Source organism: Taudactylus pleione, unplaced genomic scaffold, assembly GCF_031769625.1.
Source record: "Taudactylus pleione unplaced genomic scaffold, aTauple2 ptg000179l, whole genome shotgun sequence".
Lineage (NCBI taxonomy): Eukaryota > Metazoa > Chordata > Amphibia > Anura > Myobatrachidae > Taudactylus > Taudactylus pleione.
In genome coordinates, this window is record NW_028284581.1 from 16,215,495 (window position 1) to 16,227,729 (window position 12,235).

General features: G+C 40.4%; 1 protein-coding gene across 3 annotated transcripts in view; it reads right to left on the minus strand.

Annotated features, from left to right (window-relative positions):
- Nucleotides 1-847: 847 nt before the first annotated feature.
- Nucleotides 848-12,235, minus strand: part of NFATC1 (nuclear factor of activated T cells 1) — a 199,392-nt gene continuing 188,004 nt past the window's right edge. For all 3 annotated transcript variants that reach the window (XM_088475900.1, XM_088475899.1, XM_088475898.1), the window contains one exon: nt 848-3,230. In XM_088475900.1, coding sequence (XP_088332026.1) covers nt 3,181-3,230 — 50 coding nt within the window. In that variant the 3' untranslated portion in view covers nt 848-3,180. The remainder of the gene's footprint in view (nt 3,231-12,235) is intronic.

Consider the following 12,235-nt stretch of genomic DNA (forward strand, 5'->3'; position numbering starts at 1 on the left):
AAAATCTTCTGGAAAAAAAAACAAGCTGTACTGTAATTTGTGTGGGTACCACATAAATCAAATAAGTGATATTGATGTTGGAATGTGATGGGCATCAGAAAATGGCCTCAGCAGCTAAGGGGTTAAAGGCAATCAAACCTAGCATATCCTCTTGGTACATATTATTTATTTTTGTTTTTTCTTTCATGTAATGGAATTATATGGAATTATATACACAACAACTATATCAAAATGTACAATGTATTCACTGGTTACAAATAATAATATTCTCTATTTACAAATAATAATTGAAGTGTCTTTTCTCAAGGAATAATTGCAGATAGTAGTGTGAACCTTAAAGATATTAATAACCAACGAGTAGGTAATCAGCAACACAAAAAACACAATAGTTGTTGTCACTCTTCCCACAGTATTTTGCTAGATAAAATGTTGGGTACACTAGCCAAGATAAGCAAGCCTGAATTGCAGAAACCATTCATTTTGGGAAAGTTATATGGGCAGCCACAGTAACGAAAGTAGCCTTTAGTCCCTCCTGAAGAACTGTGTAGCTTGCTATGTACATTTGGTATGTCTGTGGTCAGGCCTCACCCAAAATATTTGATTAAAACACAAGCAAGGACTGTTGACTGTCCAACAGGCTTTTTCCTCTGGTAGTGGCAGATATTAAGGAATCTATTAGAGGTATTAAAAGCAGAAGAAAAATATAGTATACGTCACTGTTATTAGAAATGAGTGATTTCTGTTTTATATCCGTTCCACATATACCATCTTCCAGGCATATGTAATATATATGAATACATAATGAAAACGTAAAAAGAAAAAAGCTAACAATGCAATACTGGCTTCATAATATTGCTTTTATTGATATTGTTCAGGAATAGCCAGCAAACGAAGTCTCTGAGCACTGAATTGTCTACTTGGTCATCTATTATACATATATCATGCAAATCTTATAGTGCTATATAATGGATAAACAACTTTTGATTAAACATAAAAAAATTAAAAGATAGTTATTACAATAATTAAAAGCCTGGTTTGTACAGAAAAGCCATATAATCTATTCAATGTATCACAGTAATGTGCAAATATTAAATATGGCTTTTTATTTTCTTTCAAAAAGTAAGACATAATACACAGCATCAGTTATTCAAGCCAGTTACCTTCAATCAGATTGTAATTCAGGCATTTTTCCAGAAGAGGGCGTTGATTACTAAGGCACAACATTAGTTACAGTTCATTTTCAATTAGACCATGCTAGTTTGGTTACATGTAATAAAAATGTATCACTAGTGATAATATTAAGCTGCTACTTGTACATTACTTAATTAACAGGGTCATACTATATATTTCTATTATACTCCAAATTATATTAATGAATATGGACACATGTCACATAGCACTGCATTGTCAGCCATATTTTTGGTAACGTTCCCCCACACAGCCCGAGACAATCTGTGTCTCTCAGCTGATATTGAACTACAACTCCCAGCATATAACAAGTATTCCTAGGAAGTGTAGCTTAAAAACAGGTGCATGTCAACTGCCCCTACTGCAGAAGAAATATAGAGATATAAGGCTTTTGTGGAACCAAACAAATATTTACAATCTTATAGTCACCTATGTACAAATACACTTTATTTGTTGCTTTTATTTTAATGCAATTTGTTTTTGTTTTCTTTAAAGTGCTTGCTTTCATGATTGAGCAACACAATGCATATAATATACCTGCCTATGTATCAGGATGCACAGCAAACGCAATGCATGGAGTATGAATATATGGCAGGCAACATCTTAGCTTAATATAACTGCTTTTTATAAAGCAGGCATGTTTTATTATGTAGAATAAAAGTATCCACCTGATGAGCCATAGAGGATAATGGTGCACTGGTTAACTGGTGTGTAACCCAATATGCCTTAGTATGGCACTAGTTATTGCAGTGGAGCGGAGCAGATGTTTGAAACTAGTGAGCATTATCCTGGGATTAAATTATACTTTAACATGCATTTTATGTTTAATATACTTTTGTGTGCTTTTGTCTTTTGTGTGCTCTAGATCCAAATGAAGACCAAAACATTGTGTCATAGATATGTACATATATATATTATTATATATATTATTGGAGTCAACACATCGCAATCATAAATAGTGCCTCAATAATACATTAAGCTGTTTTCAAGGACCAAGTGAGCAGTCCCCAATGAGGGTTCAGATAAGACTTTAAAATTGTTTTAAAGTTACTTATTCATATGCCAGAAGTTATTTACACCATCTACTACTGTATTGTTATTGTACACTGTGTGTGCCCTGTTTTCCTTCTGTAGAAATCTGTTATATAAGTCCCTGGCTGGTGAGGACTTGGACGAGCAGCCACTGATATGATCGTCCTACACCTACAACAGACTGGGCACATTTAGATGTGGCGTTATTATGGCAAATATAAGTTGATGTAATTTCATAGTTTTACACATACACTCTGTGGGCACTCTTAAGATCATTTCAGTTTGGGTGCCAGAGCAAAGTCCAATATAGCAAGCACATGGAATGGCACTTTAGGCGGATAAATTGCATAAACTCAAGGTTTATTTAGCGATATATTGCAGTCAGAGTGCCGTTCCTCGTGCTTGATATATATATATATAATAGAATGGAAGTTGGCGTTTTTTGAGGAGCAGAAGGTGAGACTGGTGATCTGCAGCAGTGACAGTCTGCGGTGTTGTGTACATACATCCAAGCATTGCTTTTACATTCTTTAGAACATAGTTTGCTCCCATCTAACTCAGCAAGCTGAAGAGTTGCTTTGTAGTTCATTGCACCGAAAATACTTCTTTTGGTAGCTAACAGAAAGCTTTTGATTCATCCTAATGCCACAAATATGAACATTTAAGGCACTGCCGGCATCCAGTGGTGCCAAGTGGATCAGTCGTGGTTCCTGGTCCTCAGCTTTTGTCAAGTATTTCAGTTATATTCCATACAATACATAGTCACAATGTTTGTTTCTTGCTATTTTTGAGATGATCATTCAGCTGAAGACTAAATGTATCTGCTGTAAGCGAGAGAGAAACTTCTGTACATGAAAGAAGAACCTGGAGATAGGAATCCAATTCATTACTCAATCTTCTTCACTCCACAGCAGATAGGTGACAGATAATTCCTTCTATGAAAGTCCATGATTGCCATAGCTATGAATGGACATTGTTGCTTGACAAGTCGTTTCTTATTATTTCATTTACTGCAAAAATAAAGACAATAAGAAAAGATGTAGTCAGAACTACCAGGTACCTTAGCTGAACAAGAAATCTACAGGACTACTGTATATTATTTAGAATAATAATCATAGCTGGATTTAGCTTTAGGCAGAGAAGGCCTCTGTCTATGGGAGGTAGCAGCTGAAAGCTGGCTAATATGTCATATTTATTTTCTTTTACCAGCAGAGAAAGAAAGAGGGAATGAGTGAGAATCATCTAATGTAAGTTTATCTTGTGACACCATATTATGCTCTATTATGGGATTGGTAATGAAACAGGATGTCCTGGGGAAAAGATATGGCTTTTACATAGAGTAGAGCCCTTTTAGAATGTAAGCTCTTACGAGCAGGGCCCTCTACCCTCTTGTGCTTCTCCCTACTTTACTTTTATCTACAGGACTTCTTACTCCCCACTAGGGCACTTAACAATTGGTTCAGTGGTTCCCAAACTGGGTGTCGTGGCACACTGTGGTGCCTCAGGGCATTTGCAGGGGTGCCTCAGGTTGGTGGTCCAGTACCATATAAAATAATTTTTAGTCAGTGTGATAGGTAAAACCAACACTAATGGCTGCCAATCAAAAATATATGGACAAAAAGAAGCGCAGCCCTGTCACCCACCACATAACTGTACCTAAGGGTGACCACCACATAACTGACCCTAAGGGTGACCACCACATAACTGACCCTAAGGTGACCACCACATAACTGTACCTAAGAGTGACCACCACATAACTGACCCTAAGGGTGACCACCACATAACTGTACCTAAGGGTGACCACCACATAACTGACCCTAAGGGTGACCACCACATAACTGTACCTAAGGGTGACCACCACATAACTGACCCTAAGGGTGACCACCACATAACTGTACCTAAGGGTGACCACCACATAACTGACCCTAAGGGTGACCAAGACATAACTGTACCTAAGGGTGACCACCACATAACTGTACCTAAGGATGCCCACCACATAACTGACCCTAAGGGTGACCACCACATAACTGTACCTAAGGGTGACATATAATCACAAATTAATAATTAAATTTTTGCTAAATTTCTCAATAAGAAACTTTTAGCCCTGGGGTGCCTTGGAAAAAATGCTGATACACTAGGGCGTCGTGATTAAAAAAAGTTTGGGAACCACTGACTTGGTTGCTTAGGCTCTGCTGCTTATGTGGGTGTTATGGCCGCTAATGTAGCAATGTATATTATCCATGTCCTTGTCCTGCATTGTATTGCATTGCATTGTATTGTACTGTAAGTCTTTGGTCACCTATTTGTTTATATACTTTGTAAGGCACTGCGGAACATTTGTGGTGCCATATAAATAAATGATAATAATAATAATAATAATAGTAGCAACTTCCATTAAGTATCCTAGGCTTCTGCCTAGTGCCCAGATTACCCAAACCCATTTGTATGAGTTATTTATTTATTCATATATGACAAATGGAGCTGGAAAGAGGCCCAACCCAGTATATTGCCTATGGCCTTATGGGGTCTATTCTAGCTCTGAGTAGAGCTTCATGTTCCAATTGTTGAGTGCCTATAAACTTCAATTACATAAATCTTGCTGTGTTTATTTAATGCAAATAATTAATATATCAGGATTGCAAACTATAATACTACTGTACATCAATGATTCAAATTACGTTAACACTCTATAATGCTTCAAATTACATTAACACTGTATAATAATGCTTCGAATCATGATAAAAACTAAAATGTATTGAAGATTTGGATAAGTAGTAATCGGAATGCAAATCTTTGTATGAGTTTTCATTCGATTACACAATAGACACTGTACAGTATGTTTCATTAGGAAACAACTGAATATTTCCAAATAATGTAGCAACAGCGTCTGAGATCTACGCACAGCTGGAACCAGCTCAAACTCTGTGCATAGCCATCAGCTCTCAGCTGTGAGCTCTCATCTCCTTTCTCTTTTCCACTATTACTTTGCTCAGTGTAAGTTATAAGGAGGATGCTCTTAATAAAAGACAGTCAATAATTATAAAAACATAATCTTCAGATGAACGGATAACACTTTGTTATTTAGTGCTTCTTCCGACGTTGTCATCTTGTCCTGTACACTGTCAGGCTATACAGTTCCCACACTCATCATTTCATGTCAATTTATCAGCCTGTGTTTCTTGGCAGACGGACAGGAAATGACTGATCCTGGCAAAGGCCATCTGAAGCAAGCTGTACAACATCCCTCCTGTTTCCATCCCTCCCCTGTCCACCCACTCACTACCACCGCTACCACCACAAGTACCTGATGACCACAGAGATATGCTAAATGTCAACAGACACTAACACCTCAATCTCGTTTTTAGAACAGAATCCTCTGTAATATAAATGTCCATGTCATTGAAGTAGCATAAAAGCGCCAAAGTTCCCTTTCTACTATTCTTTCCAATAAAGATACACGAGATACACGAGATATGGTAAGATCAATGCCTCTGCATGCTACATAAAACCTGCTGGATGTGTGATGTGTACAATGTTGTGCACCAGACCAGGAATTGTCTTCTGTGCCCTTGTTTAAATCTGGAAAATTTTACACAGTAACATTTGATCCATTAAGATGTTTGTAGTTCCCGTGGCCAGCAGCAACATGTTATACCTGCTGTGTGTGCATTATAGGGAGTAATGTACCCTCTTCTATAGAATAACAATATCAGAAGTCACCGTAGAGTCCCCTGACCTGGGTAAATGTGATCAGCCTGTGGACGTCCACATTTTATAATCATACAATCCACAGTCACATCTAATATCTTTATATTGTGCAGCAAAGGGTACATCATTCACATATTTATTGCATTTGGCTATTGGCGTGGGCTGTGCTGTGTACTGAATAAACTGGGATTTTATCTCCATGATAACTAGTTAGAAGTCTGTCAGAGATTCTAGAAGTTGATGAGATCACAAAATGTTTCTCAGGAGCACAGACATTATGCAAGTATTTACATCTGCACATGATGATTACCATTACATACACTTAACAATGAGATTTAGAATAAGTTATAAAGCTGTTTGTTTATATATATACATAATGCTACATACATTATTTTAACCTGACACCTCCCTAAAATAAACCAACATCTGTTTGAAGCAGAAAGAGGAAGGAAAAACAGGCAGAAGAATCACAGCCTGGGTTTCCCCTGCACTACCCACCAAAACACCTGAAAGCTGCATTGGAGGGAATACCCTGGTGGGCGTCAATGGAACAACTATCCATACTGTATGTGTGTGTGCAGTACAGCTGCAGCATATAAAACAGTCATTTCTATTGCACCCCACAGCCAGTTCATGTGCAGGAATGGACACATTGTACACATAAATACCAGTCAGGGGAAGGTGATCAATGAGGCAGATGTCTCGGGTCTGAGAAAAGTAGAAGCTTCTATTTCTTTTATTATAGACACTACAATAACACAATGAATGAGAAGAACAACATTTCAGTTAGGCCCACCTCTATCGCCATTAGTAGTATGAATAAAACATTTAAGGGTTTATTTATAAATTAAATATTTGTCTTAAATCATACTGTAACCAAATTTGCGCTCAGTACCGCTGTACCACTCATTTTGTAAAATGCCGTTATTTACACAGTTCCAACAATATTTCGCTTTTCAAAGCTTGGCCCTATCGCTAACAATCTATAGCACCATGCAGCCCTTTAGTTGTTGTCTACACATCCAAGTGTGCCCTTCCACAGTTTAAACATCTCCTAATAGCAAAATGGTGGCAGGGCATGCTGGGATGTGTAGTCCCACAACAGCTGGAGGGCCTAATACCCCTGGTCATTAGGCTATAATACCTTTTCTCCAGACAGGTATCTTAAGATTCTTCCACAGCAGCCTTTACTTTCTACACTTTGCAGCCATTGTCCCAGCAAGAGCACTTAATAAACAGCCTGAGAAAGGCATTGCTTGTCATTGCAATATGCGGTGATAAACAGTGACACGTTCCTGTTTAAATTGTGAAGGGACATAAATAAACCCCTTGTTTCACTATAATTAAACCTGAAATGCTACCATTACATAAAGTGTACCTGTCTCAACTAATTAACTTTATTTTCTAGAAACTACCTATTAAAACTGCTTGTAGGTCAAGGGGTAACTACTGCTCAGGGCCATCTTATCATATTGACACACTAAGCAGCTGCTCAGGGCCCAATGATTCTAGGGGTCTTCAAGCATGGGTTGACTGTGCCAGGGGGCAATTTCATGGAGTGTGCGGCCACTCACTCCATGCTTAGGGCAGCCGGCTGAGATGCAGGACGCTCTGATTGTGAATAACAACCAATCAAAGTGGCCAGGCAGTGATCTCTACCTGTCTCTCAACCTGCAGCCACAGAAGGGGGGGGACATTCCCCCGGGCCCCCTCTCTCAGACGGCCACCCATATTTTAATCGCAGCTGCAGTGCAGAACAGGAACTGCACTGTGAGCTGGAGAAAAGAAGAGGGAGGTGGAGTATGTAATCCTCGCTTAACATTATGTTTTTTTATGTTTAAACATTAATTTTGTCCATGGAACAGAAGTACAGTGGGCTGTGGGCCTGATTCAGACCCGCTCGCAAGTGGGTCGACTGTTAGGCAGTGCGCACACACGGCGTGCACACAGCAAGTGCGCGAGCCCCGGAGCGAGCGCAAAAAGCACTCGCTCCGGCGCTCGCCAAAAGGGGCGGCTGTCGATGTTGATCGACAGCTCGCCCCGTTTGGAAGGCAGGGCTGGGGGGTGGCTGAGCAAATGGAGGCATTCCTGCAGGAACGCCTGCCATTTGTGGGCGGCCCTACTGACATCACTCGTGATGTCAGTAGGTGGACTTCCTGCTCTATTAGAGCAGGAAGTCCTCTGGGGCTTGCGGGAACAAGACCCTACCGCAAGGGTCTCGTTGCAAGCCAGATGGTCGTGATGGTGTTGACCATGGCGACCATCACCTGGCCGCTCGCATAAGCTGTGGGTGGTAACCCACAGCTATGCGAGCGGCCAAGAGGCCGCAACTAAAAAAACAAGCGCCCGTCCTGATTCAGAGCGAGCGCTCGCTTTTTGCGAACACCTCTGTATCAGGGCCACTGTGCCAGTGAAATATATTGTACCTTAAAATACTAATTTTTACTTGGCTTCACAACAAAGTTATCCAGGCAGATATATGATTTTTAAAATAATGCAGATAAAATGATTGCATATATAATTTAGACTATTGGACTCTGGGCCTGATTCAGACCCAGTCGCAAGCGCTGAGCGCTCGCAACCGGGTCAATGGTGGGCCACAGCGCATGCGCGTGAGCCGGCTAGCGACGGGCACCCCGTTGCTACGGGTCTCGCACCAAAGGGGGCGAGCTGTCGATGTTGAGTGACAGCTCGCTCCGTTTGGTGTGGCTGCCCAAATGGAGGCATTCCCATGAGAACGCTTGCCGTTTGGGAGCGGCCCCACTGACATCACAAGTGATGTCAGTGGAGAGCTTCCGGCTCTGTTAGAGCCAAAAGCTCTCTGGAGCTTGCGATGAACGAGACCCTACCACCAGGGTCTCGTCGCAAGCCCGATGGTCGCGATGGTCTTGACTATCGCGACCATCATCATGGCCGCTCACTATAGCTGTGGGTGGACATCCACAGCTATGCGAGCGGCCTAGAGGCCGCTCCAGAAAAAAAAAATGCCCGGCCCTGATTCAGAGCGAGCGGCTCTGAATCAGGCCCTCTGATTGGAGATGGAGTGGGTATGATATTATGATGATTTGTAGAGAAAGACATTACGGTGTACATTTACTAAAGTGAGAGTTTTTAGAAGTGGAGATGTTGCCTATAACAACCAGTCAGATTCTAGCTATTATCTTCTAGAAGGTGCTAGTTAAATGTTATGTAGAATCTGATTGGTTGCTATGGGTAACATCTCCACTAAAAATTCTCACTTTAGTAAATATACCTCTACAACTTTGTAATGGGGCCCATACATTACTAGATACATTCTTAAATCCTCTCCACCTGCTTCTGCATCATTCATGCTTCTCCTTTCACAGTAACTGAACCATCTCTCTCAGAGTTAAGTGCATGAAGAGCTATGAATATATACTATTCAATAACAATTGTTTCAAATGATCTTATTATCTTATTTGCATATACTGTAGGTCATAGAGTATCTGTCATGCTTGTATCTCATTAGTTGCAACAATGTATTCTTAATTGTTCTCTAGCTGTAATATTTCAAAACAGATTTTTATGTTTTTAAGGACCAACCTGTGCACTTTAAGTTACTGTACATTCCTATTATTTACCCTCAGGAAATGGCGGTGCAGCCGATGCATTGCACCAGGGCATACAGCCTTATGCAGGCCAGCCAGGTACTAATAATAAGTCAGGAGACATCAGGAAACAAAGTATCCCTTTTAAAACATAACACGTCTTTGTTTTTCTCCTAAAATACTTTTATAGCATACATTAATCATAAAAGTGAGGGGATATTCGATCTATCTTCCTTCCATGTTACACTCTTCTCTGAAGAGTATCATTACATTGGAAAAAGTGCACATAGAAGTAGTATCTTATCTCTGCTGGCAACACGAGGGCTCAAAATGCATCCTATTATTACATAAGGACTGATCACCATGAGCATTAAACTGGTAAAAAAAAAATCAGACTGACATAGGACGTGCACCATCTTCACCCCCCATTTTAATCTTGTACAGCAAAATAAAATCTAATTTTTGTACAGTACTTTTGTGCAAAACCAGGTGCAGAGGCGTGCTTTAGCAAGCGATGCCTGTAATCCACAGAACTCCACCAGTTGGTAGGTGCAAACTTCTGCTACTCTGCAAACAATGGCATCTCTTGAAATAATGCCATGCAGTTGGTTGGAATTGTATGTGCATCTAAGCACACTGGGGGGCATTTAGCAAAAATCGCATCTCCAATTAATCTGGGCGCAATGTTATCGTCCAACATCGCATTGCAAAATGCAATTTTAACGTTAGCATGTATCATCTGGCACTCGCAGAGACAAGGGCACCCAAAGGAGTCTGCCCCTGCAATCTGCTCAGAGTGCTGCCAGGGTTTCTGCGCAAGTGCAGTCCCACTGGCCGCACATGTGTGGCCGCCATTGCCGGGGAACCCTCCGCCAGCTAAATTTGCGATGTGTAGCCCATAGGCTACAGCAGGTTACTGCCGTCTTCAGATCTGGAAGTAGCTGTGGGGGCCAATCTCCGAAATGCATTGCATTCCAGAAGTTGGTAAATACGGCAGCAACGCATACCCCACAGAAACCTATGGGGGTTGCAGCTTCCGGCGGGAATGGAGGGTTTGCAGCAAAAATATCTGCTGCAGCCCGTCTGTCATACATTTGGGGGATACCAAATAATTGCGGTTACCCCCATTGTGTGATGTTACCAAAGAGGACTTCGTAGCACACCTCGGCCATTTTGTACTTGTAAATGCCTGTATACTGCTATACTGTATGCCACATGTACCATACTGCTATACTGTATGCTTCATGTACCATACTGCTATACTGTATGCTTCATGTACCATACTGCTATACTGTATGCTTCATGTACCATACTGCTATACTGTATGCTTCATGTACCATACTGCTATACTGTATGCTTCATGTACCATACTGCTATACTGTATGCTTCATGTACCATACTGCTATACTGTATGCTTCATGTACCATACTGCTATACTGTATGCTTCATGTACCCTACTGACAATCTGATAAACACAGAGTTTAGTTCCTGAACAATGTTAACTTCAAACATCATTTGCAACATGCAACACTTTATGGACTGTGTTGTATTAATATTGCTATTGAGCAGTTTGTTATATTTCCGGATATCTCATCCAGCTCCCGCAATTACTAACATATTTCCATTTTCACATGCAGCGTTTCCATTAACAAAAAAACATGATCAGGACCTGCAAATAACCTGTGACATTCACCACTTTTTCTTTTTTACAGAATTGTACGAAGAAAAATTGCTAGCTTCTTTGATACCATCAAAAGAGATAGTAAAACAGGATGTGGCAAGCTGTTAGACCACACATAAATGTAATGAGTTGAGCTTGTTTTTTTCTATACTCCCACGTCCTTATTTCTTCAAGTTATAAAATGGAAACTCAGAGTTGAAGAACAGAAAATCACAGCACATTATGTGGAGTCTGGTCATACCCTGATTTCACTGATGGTGTATTATTTGTCTTTGAGAAACCAGTATTAATAATAACTATACATACATGTGCAGTACTTATATTACTCATGTGTGCTATTAATGTTGCAGTCAGTAAGCAATCCTGATCAGATAATAATATATTTACATAACTAACTAAATTTGGAAGTAAAAATAAAAGATGGTTTTAATAGCTGATGTACTGAAAATGTGTTTATTTTGGAAACAGGACAGGTGCTTCTTGTAAGACAATAACATCATTTCAGTCATTTGTTATTGAGTGCTAAATATTCAGCTCTTCGTGTATTTCATTTCTGAGTGTGATGGTTCAGTTATTCTTTGAGGTGAAGCGTGAATTACACTGAAGCAGGTGGAGAGAATGTAAGCAGGGACATAGCTATATGTCATCACTCAGCTGCCCCTGCAAAGTTTTATTGTTAAATTGCTCAGATTTTCTATAGCAGCGATAGATAATATTTGCTATCGCTACACATTATTACATGGATCCCTAAATGTTTACAATTCATGTCCCCAAGAAGGAAGCATGGGTGTACTGTACACGTATGAACTGACAAATGTAATGTCTTTTGAGCATCCTAATTATGCAACTAAAAAGCACTGGAGCCCTACATAAGAGGCACTGTGTTCCTGCTTCTCACTATGGATCAGGGGAGGAAGTTGTGGCGGTGCAGCCGGTGGCATTGTGCAGGCCAACCAGGTACTAATAATGAGGCAGAATTATAGTACGCCGCTGTAGCAGCCCTCATAAACAGGGAGAAGGCTGTCTGGCTACAGAAGAGGAGAAAGGGGCACCTCTC